The 16,568-nt window shown below is 48.7% G+C and overlaps 1 protein-coding gene across 3 annotated transcripts in view; it reads left to right on the plus strand.

The window, feature by feature from the left end:
* The window catches only part of ZNF830 (zinc finger protein 830), a 107,237-nt gene extending 95,425 nt beyond the window's left edge, over nucleotides 1-11,812 (plus strand). For all 3 annotated transcript variants that reach the window (XM_030204784.1, XM_030204799.1, XM_030204792.1), the window contains 2 exons: nucleotides 2,043-2,119; nucleotides 11,086-11,812. In XM_030204784.1, the coding sequence (XP_030060644.1) occupies nucleotides 2,043-2,119; nucleotides 11,086-11,266 (258 nt within the window). In that variant the 3' untranslated portion in view covers nucleotides 11,267-11,812. The remainder of the gene's footprint in view (nucleotides 1-2,042; nucleotides 2,120-11,085) is intronic.
* The last annotated feature ends 4,756 nt before the right edge of the window (nucleotides 11,813-16,568 follow it).

A 16,568-nucleotide genomic window follows, 5' to 3' on the forward strand; every position in this document is an offset into this window, starting at 1 on the left:
AGTGGAAGTGTTGGATTTCTTCAGGATGGTTTGGATAGGGGGCTTTCGCTCTCCTCTCTGAAGGTTCAGGTGTCAGCCTTGTCTTGTTTTAGAGGTAAGGTTCGGGGAGTATCCTTGGCGGCTTCTCCGGACGTGGGGCGGTTTTTGAAGGCAGTGAAGTTGCTTCGGCCGCCTCGCCGCCCGGTGGTTCCGTCTTGGGATTTAAATTTGGTCTTGGAGGCTCTGGTGGGGCCTCCGTTTGAACCCTTGCCTTCCATTACGTGTAAGGACCTTACTTTGAAGACAGTCTTTTTGGTGGCTATTTCTTCAGCGCGTAGGATTTCGGAGCTTCAGGCTTTATCTTGCAGAGAGCCTTTTCTGTCCTTTGCCAAAGAGAAAGTGACTTTACGCACGGTTCCTTCCTTTGTTCCTAAGGTGGTGTCTTCTTTTCATGTCAATCAGGTGATTTCGTTGCCAGTGTTGGGTGATCGTGCCGGGGATCCCTTGCAGCGTCGTTTGGCTAAGTTGGATGTGCGGCGCGTCTTGCGGTCATATTTGAGCAGAACCCAAGATTTTCGATCTTCGGACAGGTTGTTTGTTTTGTTTGGAGGTCCCAATAAAGGTGAAGCTGCCTCCAAGGCTACTCTGGCTAGATGGTTGAAGGAGACTATTGCTTTGGCTTATTTGTTGAGGCGTCGGGCAGTGCCCTCTTTACTTAAGGCACATTCTACTCTGGGAGTAGCCGCTTCTTGGGCGGAAGCTAGTTTTATTCCGCCGCAGGATATTTGTAGGGCAGCGGTGTGGTCCTCCATCCATTCCTTTGTGAAGCATTACAGACTTGATGTTCAGGCAAAAGAAGATGCCCGGTTTGGAGCGGCTGTGTTGTCTTCTGCTTTTCGAGGGTCCCGCCCTTAGTTGGGATACTGCTTTGGTACGTCCCAAGCGTCTTGACCGGTCTGGAGGGTTGATGAGGAAGGTGAAATTAGGCCTTACCTGCTAATTTTCTTTCCTCTAGACCCTCCAGACCGGTCAAGAGCCCGCCCGTTCTTTTCGCAGAAGTATTCAGCCGTGTCTTTGCATAGCAGTATTTTGAGCCGTGTATAGGGATAGCAGTATTTTGAGCCGTGTTCTGCTAGGACTATTCCTTTAAGGTTTTGTGTGGTCAGAGAGAATTCTTTGACTCTAAGACATTACAGAGCGGGACGCTGTGACGTCTCGTCTGTATTCAGCACACTGTTGGTTCTTGTCCTTGGGTTTTCCAGGTACAGGGGTTTCTAGTTTCAGAGTTGTGTTTTTATTCTCTGCTTTGCTAAGTGTATACTGGCTATAGATGGCTAGGCACAGGTTATAAGTACATAGTTTCAAGTTTTGTGTTCTCAGTCTCCCTCTGCTGGTAGGCGAGCATAACCCAAGCGTCTTGACCGGTCTGGAGGGTCTAGAGGAAAGAAAATGAGCAGGTAAGGCCTAATTTCACCTTATGGAACTGATTTACTAAAGTTTTGTTGGTAGAACCTTAGTAGCTCAATTTCTAAAAGAGCTACTACTAATCTAGGAGGAGATTCCAACTCCCCCCCCCCCCCCCCCCCCAAGAAAAAAAAACTTCACTGGAGACAGGGTTGGAAGGGTGGGAAAGGAGACACGATAAAGGTCTTAGACGCTGCCTCCTTTTGGGCTGGCTCCTAGATTAATGAAAATTTGTCGAGGCCTGACTTACACCTTTTGTAGGTATTTCATATTTTGAAGATATATTTATTAATATCTAATGTGGCTTTATCTATAGGTTTTCTCTGGGGCAGTGGGGTAAATTGGGGGGGGGGGGGGGGAATCCATTAAGCCATGTAACCCAGATGTTGTCTTGGTGACTTCTGCCAAACATGACTCTATATATCACCCAGAGTTTTCATTGCAAGCCTGCAAAGACCATGACAATGTGATAGATTAAATTCTTGTGTGGTAGCATAATTAGGCTTAGTTGGTTCTTTTCATTAACACTGGTCATATGTCCTGCTTTATGTTGTGGTAGACTGACAGGATGAACACGAATCTGTGTTCTTTTATCGCAGGTTTCAGAAGCAATAGTGGCAGAGGAGGATGAGGAAGGCCGCATAGACCGCCAGATTGATGAAATTGATGAGCAGATGTGAGTAAACAAACTCTTCACTTTGTGTTCTCAAGAGGTATTAATTTGACTTCAACTTTATGTGAAATGAAAATCTGAATATTTTACATTTCTACCATAAAGCATGTGAGATTAGACTTGAGTACCTAAATATGTATAATCTGGAGGAAAGGAGAGATAGGGGTTGTAGGAAATAGACATGTAAACACTTGAAAGGTATTAATGCACAACCAGACTATTTCCAAAGGAAAGGTAAAATTATGTATAATCATACCTGATAATTTTCTTTCCATTAATCATAGCTGATCAATCCATAGACTGGTGGGTTGTGTCCATCTACCAGCAGGTGGAGATAGAGAGCAAACTTTTGCCTCCCTATATGTGGTCATGTGCTGCCGGAAACTCCTCAGTATGTCGATATCAAAGCTCCATCCGCAGGACTCAGCACTTAGAGAATTACACCCACGAAGGGACACTCTGCCCAGCTCACCACCGCCGAAACGGGGGAGGGGAATTAACCCAGCTCATCCCCACACAAGTGGGGGAGGGGAATCCGTCCAGCTCATCCCCGCGGAGCGGGGGAGGGACACCACACCCGCCGATGCGGGGGGATCTGGCTTATCCTGCAACCGCAACCGCGGGAGGAGCTGACTGACCCTAACACCGCCGAAGCGGGAGGGGTACAAAGCTGCCCTACAGCCGCACGAAGCGGGAGGGAGTGCCGGCAGAATTTTAAGTCTCAATCCAGCCCCGTAAAACGGAGGGGAGAGGAATGCAGCAGCTCACTGTAACACAAACTCGTCTTAACTCTTGAAGAATCCAAGTGAAAAACTTGAACATGAAGTCTTTCTGAAGTAACTGAAGACTAAACTTGAACCTGAAATGCAACCAGAATAAAAACAGTACAGATATCTGGGAGGGGCTATGGATTGATCAGCTATGATTAATGGAAAGAAAATTATCAGGTATGATTATACATAATTTTACCTTCCATATCATCAAGCTGATCAATCCATAGACTGGTGGGATGTACCGAAGCAGTACTCACCCAGGGCGGGACATTGAAATCCCTGACCTCAACACTGAAGCTCCAAACCGGGCCTCCGCCCGTGCAGCCACAGTCAAACGGTAATGCTTGGAGAATGTATGAGCCGAAGCCCAAGTTGCCGCCTTGCATATCTCTTCCAAGGAGACGGACCCGGCCTCTGCCATCGAGGCCGCCTGAGCTCTAGTGGAGTGAGCCTTCAGCTGGATAGGCGGCACCTTCCCCGCGGCCACATAAGCCGCTGCAATGGCTTCCTTGACCCATCTTGCCACTGTAGGCTTAGCAGCCTGCAGACCCTTACGAGGACCTGCAAACAGGACAAACAGATGATCCGATTTCCGGAAATCATTGGTCACTTCCAAGTATCTGATGATGACTCGTCTCACATCCAGATATTTAAGAGCAGAGTACTCCTCTGGGTAGTCCTCCCTACGAAAGGAAGGGAGACAGAGCTGCTGATTCACATGGAAGCGAGAAACAATCTTGGGCAGGAAGGAAGGCACTGTGCGAATAGTCACTCCTGCCTCAGTGAACTGCAGAAAAGGCTCTCGACATGAGAGCGCCTGGAGCTCGGAAACTCTTCTGGCTGAAGTGATAGCCACCAAAAAGACTGCTTTCAACGTCAGGTCTTTCAGAGATGCCCTCGACAAGGGTTCAAAAGGCGGCTTCTGCAATGCTCTTAGTACCAGGTTGAGATTCCACGCAGGCACCACTGAGTGCAGAGGAGGGCGCAGGTGATTAACTCCCTTGAGAAAGCGCACCACATCTGGCTGCGAAGCCAGGGAAGCACCCTTCAGGCGGCCCCTGAAGCAAGCCAGAGCCGCTACCTGGACTTTAAGGGAACTGAGCGACAGGCCTTTCTCCAGACCTTCTTGCAGGAACGCCAACACTGAAGCAATTGGAGCAGTGAAGGGAGAAAGTGAGCCTGCTTCACACCACGCTGCAAAGATACGCCAAACCCTGGCGTAAGCAGTAGAAGTAGAGCGCTTCCTCGCTCTCAGCATAGTGGCGATGACCTTGTCTGAGAAGCCCTTCTTCCTCAGACGCTGCCGCTCAATAGCCAGGCCGTAAGACCAAAGGGGGAGGGATCCTCCATCACCACGGGACCCTGATGTAACAGGCCCTGCTCCACTGGCAGCCGCAGAGGATCGTCGACTGAGAGCCTGATCAAGTCCGCATACCAGGGACGCCTGGGCCAATCCGGACCCACCAGGAATACCCTGCCGGGATGCTTTGCCACCCGGTCTAGCACCCTGCCCAACATGGGCCAGGGCGGGAACACATAGAGAAGCTCTTGTGTCGGCCACTGTTGGAGAAGAGCATCTACTCCCAGGGATCGAGGGTCCCGTCCTCTGCTGAAAAAGCGCGGCACTTGGCAATTGGCCGATGACGCCATCAGATCTAGGCTCGGCTGGCCCCAGCGCTTCGTGATGTCCAAGAACGCCTGAGCAGATAGCTGCCACTCTCCGGGCTCCAAGGTATGGCGACTGAGAAAGTCCGCCTTGACATTCATGACTCCGGCAATGTGGGCCGCTGAAAGCTGCTCCAGGTTCGCTTCCGCCCACTGGCAAAGATTCATAGCCTCCTTGGCTAGAGGGGCGCTCTTGGTACCTCCCTGGCGGTTGACATAGGCCACAGCTGTGGCATTGTCCGACAGTACCCGTACAGGCTTCCACACCAGTACCGGGATGAACTCCAAAAGCGCCAACCGAATGGCTCTGAGTTCCAGGAGGTTGATAGACCACTTTGCCTCTGCAGGAGACCAGAGCCCCTGCGCTGTCCTTCCCAAGCAGTGGGCTCCCCAGCCCGACAACGAGGCATCCGTCGTGACGACAATCCACTCTGGGGTCACCAGAGGCATTCCCGCAGACAACTTGTCTGTCTGCATCCACCAGCTCAGCGCCTTGCGCACTGCTGGGTCCAAGGGAAGGCGCACAGCATAATCCTCCGACATCGGAGTCCAGCGCTGCAGCAAAGAGTGTTGAAGTGGTCTCATATGAGCCCTGGCCCAGGGCACAACTTCCATCGTGGCCGTCATAGAGCCCAACAGCTGCACATAGTCCCAAGCCCGAAGGGGAGAGGCTACTAGGAACTGGTCCACCTGAGCCTGAAGTTTGACAATCCGATTGTCTGGCAGGAACACTCTGCCCACTTGGGTGTCGAATCGAACTCCCAGGTACTCCAGGGACTGAGTCGGGCGCAGCTGGCTCTTCTCCCAGTTGATGATCCATCCCAGGGAGCTCAAAAGAGCAACTACCCGGTCCACAGCTTTGCCGCACTCTGCATAAGAGGGGGCTCGGATCAACCAGTCGTCCAGATAAGGATGGACTTGTACCCCTTCCTTTCGTAGGAAGGCCGCGATGACCACCATTACTTTGGAAAAGGTCCGCGGAGCAGTAGCCAACCCGAAAGGGAGGGCTCTGAACTGGAAGTGTCGTCCCAGGACTGCAAAACGCAGAAAGCGTTGATGAGGAGGCCAGATGGGAATATGCAGGTAAGCTTCCTTGATGTCCAAGGATGCCAGGAACTCTCCTGCCTTCACTGCCGCTATAACAGAGCGGAGAGTCTCCATGCGAAAGTGCCGCACTTTCAAGGCCCGATTGACCCCTTTGAGGTCGAGGATAGGCCGGACAGAACCTCCTTTCTTTGGTACCACAAAGTAAATGGAGTAACGTCCCTTGCCAAGCTGACTTTCTGGCACCGGAACGACCGCGCCCAGGCGGATCAGATTGTCCAAGGTCTGCTGCACTGCCACAGCTTTGACCGGAGACTTGCAGGGAGAGAGTACAAACCCGTCTTTTAAGGGTCGGCAGAACTCTAGTTTGTAGCCGTCTCTGATGACTTCCAGCACCCACGCGTCTGAAGTTATTGTGGGCCACTCGCCCAGAAACGAGGACAGCCGTCCTCCAATCTGCACTGGGGCGTGGACCAAGACCCCGTCATTGGGTACGAGACCCTGGGGGAGGACCGGAGGGAGCACCTCCAGGACGGCGGTCTCTGCGAAAGGAATGCTGCTTGGGGCAGAAATTCCTCTTGAAGGAAGAGGGGGCAGAGGAACCCGACTTGCCCGGGCGGTACCGACGGGCTTCCTGCAACCGTCCTCTGGAGGTACCGGGACGAGTACTAGCCCGAGCCCTGACCTCTGGTAATTTCTTGCCCTTAGATGTGCCGAGATCGGTCACGATTTTGTCCAGCTCGACCCCAAAGAGCAGCTTGCCTTTAAAAGGCAACCTAGCCAGGCGGGATTTAGAGGCGTGGTCAGCAGACCAATGTTTCAGCCAAAGCCACCGCCGCGCAGAGATTGTCTGAGCCATGCCTTTCGCTGAGGCCCTCAAGACATCATACAGCAAGTCTGCCAAATAGGCTAGGCCCGATTCCAGGGCCGGCCAATCAGCCCTCAAGGAATGATCCGAGGGGGAAGCCCGCTGCACCATAGTCAGGCACGCCCTGGCCACATAGGAGCCGCAAACTGAGGCCTGCAAACTTAAAGCAGCCGCCTCAAAGGACGACCTTAAGGCCGCCTCCAATCTTCTGTCTTGGGCGTCCTTTAGGGCCGTGCCACCTTCCACCGGCAACCCCTTTTTCTTAGTCACCGCAGTGATTAAAGAATCCACGGTAGGCCACAGATAGGCCTCACGTTCACTCACAGCCAAAGGATAGAGGCGGGACATAGCCCTAGCCACTTTAAGGCTCGCTTCCGGGACATCCCATTGAGCCGAAATTAAGGTGTGCATGGCATCATGCACGTGGAAGGTTCTAGGCGGGCGCTTCGTCCCCAGCATAATGGCAGAGCCAACAGGGGCTGAGGGAGAGACGTCCTCCGGAGAGGAAATCTTCAAAGTGTCCATGGCCTGTAACAACAGGTTGGGCAAATCCTCTGGGCTAAAAAGCCGCGCTGCAGAGGGGTCATCCGCTCCATCCGAGCGGGGAACCGTCTCCTCCAAGGAATCCGCAAAGGACCGTTGGGAGACCTCAGACACGCTGCCCTCATCTACATCGGAGGAGACAAATTCCTCCAAGGCCTGGGAATCAACCCGAGGGCGTTTACCTCTGGGAACCTCAACCTCTTTACCAGACGAGGGAGCAGGGGCAGCGTTGTGCATGAGGAAGGCCTGATGCAGCAGCAAAACAAACTCGGGGGAGAAACCCCCCAGACTGTGCACTTCCGCAGCCTGGGCAACAGCCCTAGACGCACCCTCAACCGGCGCTAGCAATAGCGGGGGAGAGACATGCTGCGCATCCAAAATGGCGTCCGGCGCGAAACTCCGCGAAGGAGCCGCGCGGGAAGAACGGCTCTTAACTTTATCCGCTTCTGTGCCGTCACCCAAATTAAGGGCGTTCATGGCATTAATGTCTCCAACCTCAAGGGCGGCCCAAGAAGAAGCCGTCCGAGCCGCGTGGCCGGCCAAGATGGCGGAGGCGAGGAGCGGGGGATGGGCGTTTATGGCGGGAAAAACCGCCACGCCGGAGGAAGGACCGGGACATTCATCGGTCACGAAACTGTCACCCAACAAGGGCGAATCAGGCTTTAAGACCCCCGCATCCCCTCTAGAAGCGCTCAAGCGACCCGGGGAGTGACCCTTTGCGCCCTCGCCCTCCGACGCCATATGCCACGAGGAGAAGAAGCGGGGAACCCCCTGCCCGCTATAAAAAGGTAAAAATTACCTGCTGTCCGCTCCGAGTTGTAACGACCTGGTGTCCCAGTGAGTAGCTGCAATAGACGCTTAAATAAACGTCGAAATAAACGCCTTTAAGGACGTTCAAAATTTTTTTTTTTTTTTTTAACGGAGCCAGCGGGAGGGGGGAGAAAAGGAGGGACCTGGCACCACCAGGTTTGCACTTGCTCAAAAGAGCCCTCAACCCCAGGCACTCAACAAAACCTAAAAATTAGGCTTGGAGGCCTAGCCAGAGCTGCTGCTGTGTGTGACCACCACCTGCTGAGATAGAGAACATACTGGGGAGTTTCCGGCAGCACATGACCACATATAGGGAGGCAAAAGTTTGCTCTCTATCTCCACCTGCTGGTAGATGGACACAACCCACCAGTCTATGGATTGATCAGCTTGATGATATGGAATTAAGCTGTAAAATTAGGGGGGCATTATATAAATAAAGTACCTGCAAAAAATAGTATATGTAAACCGCTTTGACTGTATCTACAGAAAAGGGGGTATATCAAGTGTGGAATAAATATAAATCTGCAAGGAGGGTAGACTCTGGAGCAAAATTGGAGAGATGTCTGGAATGTTCTTGAAGGAGGTGGACACATAGTGATGGAATTCAGCATGCAGAGTGTGGCTCATAGAATTCGTTTTGTCCCCTCTGTGTGTGTTGGGGCATTTGAGGGGGTTGTTTTTGTGGGTGGGGTCAGTTTGTGGTGTAATGAATACAATTCTATAGTTAAATCTTTTTAGCCAACATTGCTGATTCACTTAAAGAGATTTATTTAAATGCATTAAATGCATTCCTACTCTGATCTTTAGCAATTTACCATTAATTCTTTTTCTGTACATTCAGAATAACAGATTTTTTTTACCTTTTTATGAAAATTCAAGAGGTTGGTCTGTGACAAGTGAGAAAACATTCCATAACCCAGGACCCACAGTTGATAATATTCACTCTGCATTCAAATTTTATAGATATAATGATCAATAAGCTCAGATTTTGAAATAGGTTATAAAGCATAAGAATTTAAGAAAAGCCATGCTGAGTCGGACCAAGGTCAAGCATCTTGTCTCTAACAATGGCCAGTCTGAGTCACAAGTACCCAGCAGCTCCCAAAACTTAGACCCCCATTATTCATGATCCCATTTTTCTTAGGAGTGGAAAAATAGTCTAATGGTTTGTGCAGCAGCCTGAAAACTAGGCAAACCGAATTTGATTCCCACTGCAAGTCCTTGGGACTCTGGGCAAGTCACTTAACCCTCTGTTGTCCCAGGGTTAAGTAAACTGCTTTAATTGTAACCACCGAAAGGCAGTACATCAACCAATAAGTTAAAGAATGCCAGTAGAGCTATAGCCAGATGCAGCACTTCGTAAAACATCATTACAACTTTAAATTTAATGCACCCTTAAAACCCTAGTTACATTGATTTTTAATTAGCCAGTATTTGTATAAAGTACAGTGTTTTATCTCTTGCTATGCCTTTGTATGAAAAATAAGTCTTCCCCAAAAATGCCCCAGTACTTTTCTATGGGAGGAATTCCAGCTTGTACCATAGAAACTTATATACTGTGAAACGTAAAAGTTAGAGATTGTTTGTTTATTGAGCCTCTGTTTATTTTTATGTTTATTTTAAAGTTCCTAGCTTTGAGGAAAGCTGTTCCACCGAGCATATTTTGAATTTTTCATTGGGGGGGGACACATTTTAGAAAGGAGTAGTCAGGTCAAATGATATCTATGTATTTTTAAACCTGTTATACACTGAGTGCTTTGATATTGATTATTTCTCCAGTTTCTTAAAATTGGTACTATACTGTCAAAAGAATATAACAATAGTTCAGAATATTCCTAAGATGGTTGAGTTTGGGCAGAAATAGTGAAATAAAGGTCAGGCATGTTCCGAAATTCTACTTCCACCACCACCAGGGATCCAAGCTTGCTTTCTTTCTTTTTTTCTTTTTCATTTTCTTTCTTTTCTTTTTTCTTCTTTTTTCTCTTTTTCTCTTTTTCTTTCTCTCTCTCTCTCTTTCTTTCCTATCCTTCTATCAGCCTCCATCTCTTTTCCCTTACAGGCATCTTTTCTCACTCTCCATTGTTTTTCTCATGTTTCAGCTCTTACCCCTCCATTTTCTGTTCTCTTATCCTTCCAGTCCCTTGTCTTCCATCCCCTCTTCTGCCATTTCTGTTTCTCAGTTTCCATATCTTCTTTCATTGCTATGCATTTCTCATTTTTACCCCTTTCTTCCACCAATGTTCCATTTCTCTTTCCCTACCCACCATTTCTCCCCTCCCTCTCTTGGGTAACATAACTGAGCAGTGGGAGCCCATACCTTGACTGCTGACTATAGTTTAGTCTTCAGCAAATAGCCAAAAAAGCACAAGGAGCCTTCAAGATTGAGAGCATCTCAACTTCACTTTATTGATCAGACCCGACACGATCCTTGTTTCAGCAATAAATGCCTGCATCAGGGGTCTGTTGGTAGTATCTGATCCTCAAAGAAACAAATCATCCAGTGAAGAACAAACTTGTCTTGAAAAAGACAAATCTGCTAAAAACTTAAGTAATACCAAACAAACAGCTCGGGAAGAAGATATGAACTTTAAAAGGTATTTTTCCGCACTGAAGAAAAGCTTGTTTGTTTTAGCATTTATTGTGCCAATACACAGCAGTTTTCTTCAGTGTGGAAAAATAGCACAGGAACAAGATGTGAACTTTAAAAGATATTTTTGTGCACTGAAGAAAACTGCCATGTACTGGCACAATGAACGCTAAAACCAACAATCTTTTCTTCAGTGCATAATAAATCTGAATCCCTCATTCCAGCACCATCATCTCAACCAAGCATTAAGACTTTGGAGCTCTGCCTGCCTCCTGGGGTCCTGTTCATGGAACGGGGAGCATTTCCGAAAACGCTACCCTGGAGGATCTGGATTTCAGCTTTCTACCTAAGCCTAAATTTGGCTTGCAGAAAACTTTGCACTACTCAACTTTGAACTTACTACTTCCCTATCATGTACTGTTTAACATAAAAAAAGCTAGTGTCTGCTCATTAGTTCCCATTGACAAATGGTGTCATATCAGGAATATAGATAATAGAAAATTTTTACCCTGCATTTTCTGTCCATGTAGGTTGATTCTTAACTTCAGGATAATGGCAACTTTTTGGTAAGATGAAAACTGAGAATTAGATTTCAAGCAGTTTTTGAGTTAGGTGAGGACTGTGGATTACTTAATGTATAGTTAATAAAAGAGAACGCTTGTGTATTTCTGTGTTATAGGGAGTGTTACCGGCGTGTGGAAATGCTACATGATCGCCAAGATATGTTGAAAAATACTTTGATGGAGGCAAAGAAATCTAAGGTTTCCCAAGAACAAGATGAGCAGATTGGCAGTGACGATGAAGAAGAACTACAGGTTCTACTATCTCAGGACTGGAGAGTGAAAGGGGCCTTGCTGTAGGATGACTCTGAGATTGGAGACTATTACAGCACTGATGTTTTACTTTGGTGGATTGCCACCTGATGCCCTGCATCTGCTAGTGATTCCTCATGGCTCATCTACCCCACATAATTTGTGAAACATTGTCAAATAAAATAGAGCCAATACATATCTTTTCATGTTCGAGGAAAACCTGGATTTGCATCTTCAGTGCTTCTCTGCTTCTGAAGTGAAAGAAAAGTTTTGACTTTAAGAGGAGAATATAGGATGACGTGTAAGTGCTCTGGCCTTTCATATGGTGAAATGTGGAAGTTGTACAGTTGACTGAAAAATTGTAGAAGGTCCTTTATAATGATTTGTCACAGAATAGGCTTCAGAGAAAAATGGCTCTGATTAAAACTTTCCCTGGTTTACATGTAGAGACCTTACATGGTAAAAAGTAAAAACTCTGAATGATGAACTAATGGGTGTTAATATTTTTTTGTAACTGAATAAAAAGTTACCCTGTACAGATACATGAGAGCAGTGCCACTTCACCCAAAGCTTAGAAACCTTTGTGTGACACTTATTTTTTAATTCAAAAATTGGTGCAAAATAAGATTAATAATGTTTAAATCTGTATAAACTTAACATTCAGATATAAATTCAAGGATGCATCTTGCTACATTAATTCACTGAGTGGCAGAAGAAAATGGACAATATATGAATCCTGCACTAGTGTGTAGGAATGAAGCTGAAACTAGAACTTTTAAGAGGAAATATGGAGGGGTCAAAGTTTCTTTTCTCAAAAGTGCAAGACAACATGGCATGAAGCCAGGATGCTGGTGGCAAAGTAAGATAAAATAAACATTCAGCAGTAATAGAAATAAATACTTTCTGGTTTGTGCTGAAGAACAGGTGTAAAATAGGCAAGAAAATGCTAAAAAAAACTATGGGGCCCTTTTATCAAACTGTGATAGTGGCCTTAGCATGCCCTTACATGGGTCTTTCCCGTGCGCTAAGGCCATTTTTTCCATAGGGTAAAATGGCTGAATTTCTTATTTTCTCAGTAATGGCAACGTGCTAATTTACCCATTAACAAGTGAACCCTCAATGCCACCTTTTTTGTAGGCGGTAGGGACTCACGCCCTAAACCTGCACTAATTGGTTAGCACATGACAGTGTCCATGTGCTAACCAATTTGCATGACACACCCTTCCATGAATTTTAGAGTGCAGTTTGCGCACGCATGTTCAAAAATTACCATGGGACACCTCAGCTGCAGTAAGCATGCGTTTGTGCTTCAGTGGCTCTTTGTGCAGTAACGAAAGATATAATTTCACACAAATAATGAACCCCACTTTCTAGAACTGCAGACCTGCATGGATCAGAGAAGATCAGTACCCGTTTGACTTATGTTCTGACTCCTCCAAATGTCCTAAAAATCTGGTGGGGTATAATTGCACAATTGTCCAATATCAACAGTCAGAAATTAATACCATAGTGCAAGGGAGCGATAGCTAGGTGGAAGAACACCTGTTCAACACAAAACCAATACTATAGCAGTAGGGCTGCACCTGATATTTATTAAAATATATAGAAATCATGAAACTCAATACAGCTGCATTTCTGTGATTATCTGCATCAGGGATATTTTCCAGTGTCTGTAAGTCCATAGATATACACATGTAATCATTTCTCTGGTAAGTGAACACTATTTTGCTTTGTGCTTTGGGAACTTAAAGATTGGGGTTTAAAGGAGGCATTGTTGGTTAGTGATAGGCAAAATCAAACATATAAACGGCGAGTGACCGTACTCACTCGCAAATGCGCAGTAGAGACCTTCTCTGCCCCGCCCCCATGTCAATACGTGATGACGGGGGGTGGAACACAGAGGGTCTGTACTGCGCATTAATGCTGAGGGAGGGACACCGCCGTCTAACGCTCCCCCCACCCGAGTCGCCGCCGCCACCCACCTACCCGGTCGGGCCCTCGCTCCGCTATTGAAACAGCGAGGGTCCGGGAATGCAGCACTGAGCTCTGCTGAGCTGCCAACATCGCCCTTCCTTCTTCTTCTCTGCCTCTGTCCCGCCCTCGACGACGTTACGTCACACGAGGGCGGGACAGGCAGAGAAGAAGAACGAAGGCCGACATCGGCAGCTCAGCAGAGCTCAGTGCTGCGTTCCCGGACCCTCGCTGTTTCAATAGCGGAGCAAGGGCCCGGCCGGGTGGAAGGTGGGTGGTGACGGCTCGGTGGGGGGGTGTGAACTCGGAGGGGGAGGGGCAGCGGTGATGGGGGCGGGCCTTTCAACCCCCCCTTCCTATAATAGCCCATTTTTACGGGCTCAAAGTCTAGTAAAAATATAAAAAGCAAATTTTATCAACTAATTTCTATAGTCTTTTCCACTTAGTTAATTTTAAAAACTTTGTACCACAGCATTAACAGATAGAATCTAGCAGGCACTGCAAGATCTAGTTTAGCCTTCCCGCCCACTCCTAGGACAACTCTTCATTTATAGTCACTTATTGTAATTAGGGTAACAAGCAAGGAGTGCTCTTACAGAGTTTTAAATACATTTCATTACCATCTAAGAAGGAAACACTAATCATGTAATATACTATATAAACTAAAATACACTTTTAAATTAGGCTAATATCCTTAATACTGTAGCAAGTTTTACAAACTGGGCAACACAATAATAATGGGTGATTTTAATTACCCCGATATTGACTGAGTAAATGTAACATCGGGGCGTGCTAGGGAGGTAAAATTCCTTGATGAAATCAAGGACAGCTTTATGGAGCAGCTGGTACAGAAAGACATTGTGAGAGAGAGAGAGAGTGTGTGTGTGATAAAGATACCTCCCTTCCTCTCTCTCTGGTGTCAGGCCCCCCCCCCCCCCCCCCCCTCTCTCTGTCTCTGTTGACTGAGATTCCTGCCACTGCACCCAAGCAATTGGTGTGCTGGGGGAGAGAGAGAGTGTGTGTGTGTTGGGGGGGTTCAGCTTGGAAGAAGAGGGGTGCGGGGGGGTTCAGGAAGCACTACCAGATGCGAGTGAGTGTGGGGGGGGGGGGGGGGTTCAGGAAGCGATGCCAGATAACAGTGAGTGAGTGTGTGTGGGGAGGGGGGGAGGGCAGGGGGTTCAGGAAGCGCTGCCAGATGAGAGAGAGAGTGTGTGTGTGTGTGGGGGGGGGGGGGGGGGTTTCAGGAAGCGCTGCCAGATGAGAGAGTGAGTGTGTGTGTGTATGGGGTTTCAGGAAGCGCTGCCAGATGAGAGAGTGTGTGTGTGTGTGTGTTGTGTGGGTATGTTGGGGGGGGGGGGGGGGGGTTCAGCTTGGAAGAAGAGGGGTGTGGGGGTTCAGGAAGTGCTGCCAGATGAGTGAGTGTGTGTGTGTGTGGGGGGCGGTTTATTAAGTATTGCCAGATGAGAGTGAGTGTGTGTGTTTGGGGCATGGGTTCAAGAAGCACTGGCAGAAGAGTGAGAGTGTGTGTGGGGGGGGGAGGGTTCAGGAAGTGGGGCCAAATGAGAGTAAGTGTGTGTGTGTTTGGGGGGGGGGGGGTGCAGGAACGGCTGCCAGATTAGTGAGTGTGTGTGTGTGTGTAGGGGGGGGGGCAGGGGTTTCTGGAAGCTCTGCCAGATGAGAGAGAGTGAGTGTCTGTGTGTACGGGGTTTCAGGAAGCACTGGCAGATGAGAGAGAGAGTGTGTGTGCGTGTTGGAGGGGTGTGTGTGTTGGGGGTTTCAGCTTGGGTGTGTGGTGCTGCCAGATGAGTGAGTGTATGTTGGGGGAGGGTCATTTTATCAAGCGTTTCCACATGAGTGTGGGGGGGGGGGGGGGGGGTTCAGGAAGCGCTGCCAGATGAGAGATTGAGTGTGTGTGTATGTATGGTGGGGGGGTTGCCAGATGAGTGAGTGTGTGTGTGGGGGGGGCAGGGATTTCAGGAAGCGCTGCCAGATGAGTGTATGTGTGTTGGGGGGGGGGCCGTTGAGGAAGTGTGGCCAAAATGAGTGTGTGTGTGGGGGGGGGGGGGTTCAGGAACCACTGCCAGATGAGTGAGTGTTGGGGGGGGGGCAGGGGTTTCAGGAAGCGCTGGCAGATGAGTGTGTGTGTTGGGGGGGAGGGGCGTTGAGGAAGTGTGGCCAAATGTGAGTAAGTGTGTGTGTGGGGGGGGGGGGGTTCAGGAAGCGCTGCCAGATGAGTGTGTGTGTGTGTTGTATAGTTCAGTTTTGGGGGGGGGGGGGATCCTGCTTTGAAGAACGAAGGAAGCGCCTCCTCCGCGCGATGCACCCCCCCCCCCCGCCGCGTAGTTTTGCTAGTCCTGTGTTGTCTGCTGACTGAGTCTCACTCCAGCGTTGCTAGCCTGTGCAGGGTGGGGTTCTGTGCGTCTGACGTCCTGCATGTGCAGGACCGCAAGACGCACAGAAGCCCTGCCTGCACAGGCTAGCAACGCCGAAGATCACGCCGTAGTCAGCAGACAGGACTTGTGCTGGCGGGGTTTCGGGTCCCCCGCCGTCAAAGCAATGCGATGGTGGGTGGCTTGGGGGGGGGGGGGTTGCACCTCCTGCATTCTGTGGGCAGGGCTTCTTTTGAACTGCAGCTTTGGGGGGGCATTGGGCCTCTAGCATTCTGTGGGCGGGGCTTCTACTCCGGAGCTTTGATGGGTGGCTTGGGGGGGGGGGGGGGGGGTTGGACCTCGAACAGTGGTCTTCGGAGTCATTTGGACTCCGGAGCTTTGGAAGTGGTTTCCCTCCAGATTTTTTCCGCAGGTGGGTCGCGAGGTTGGTAGCCTGCATTTCCTAGGCAGGGGGAGGAGTAGGGAAACACGCTCCACGTGTTTCCCTACTCCTCCACCTGCTTGGTTGCGATCCCTTCCTTTAGTTTACTGTATGTTTTCTGCCCTCGTCGTCATGATGTTTGACGCAAGGGCGGGGCATTGGTCAGTGGAGTGGCCACCACCATGAATCCACGAACCCTTCAGGGAGTGACTGAGTGACTTCAGAACGTTGAGTTTTATTATAGTAGATATATATATATTCAAAATTCTACTCATCTTTTTACACAAATTCTTTCAGTATGTTGGCTTGTGGGATCAATCTCTGACTTCACTTCCGCTTTTTCAAGAATACCCCCCTAAATAAGCTTGTAATACCTTGCACCACTTAATAGGTGAATTAATACCCCCACATTCCATGTTTATTCATTCATTCGGCATGCTTGATATACTGCTAAGGCCTTGAAAAGGCATAAAGCAGTTCACAAAATATTAAAAACAATATCAAAGACAGTAAATGGTTAACAGAGCATAAAAGAGAAATCAGAGATAACCCACATTATTACCTTTAA

The sequence above is a fragment of the Microcaecilia unicolor genome, chromosome 1 (genome assembly GCF_901765095.1).
Source record: "Microcaecilia unicolor chromosome 1, aMicUni1.1, whole genome shotgun sequence".
NCBI lineage: Eukaryota > Metazoa > Chordata > Amphibia > Gymnophiona > Siphonopidae > Microcaecilia > Microcaecilia unicolor.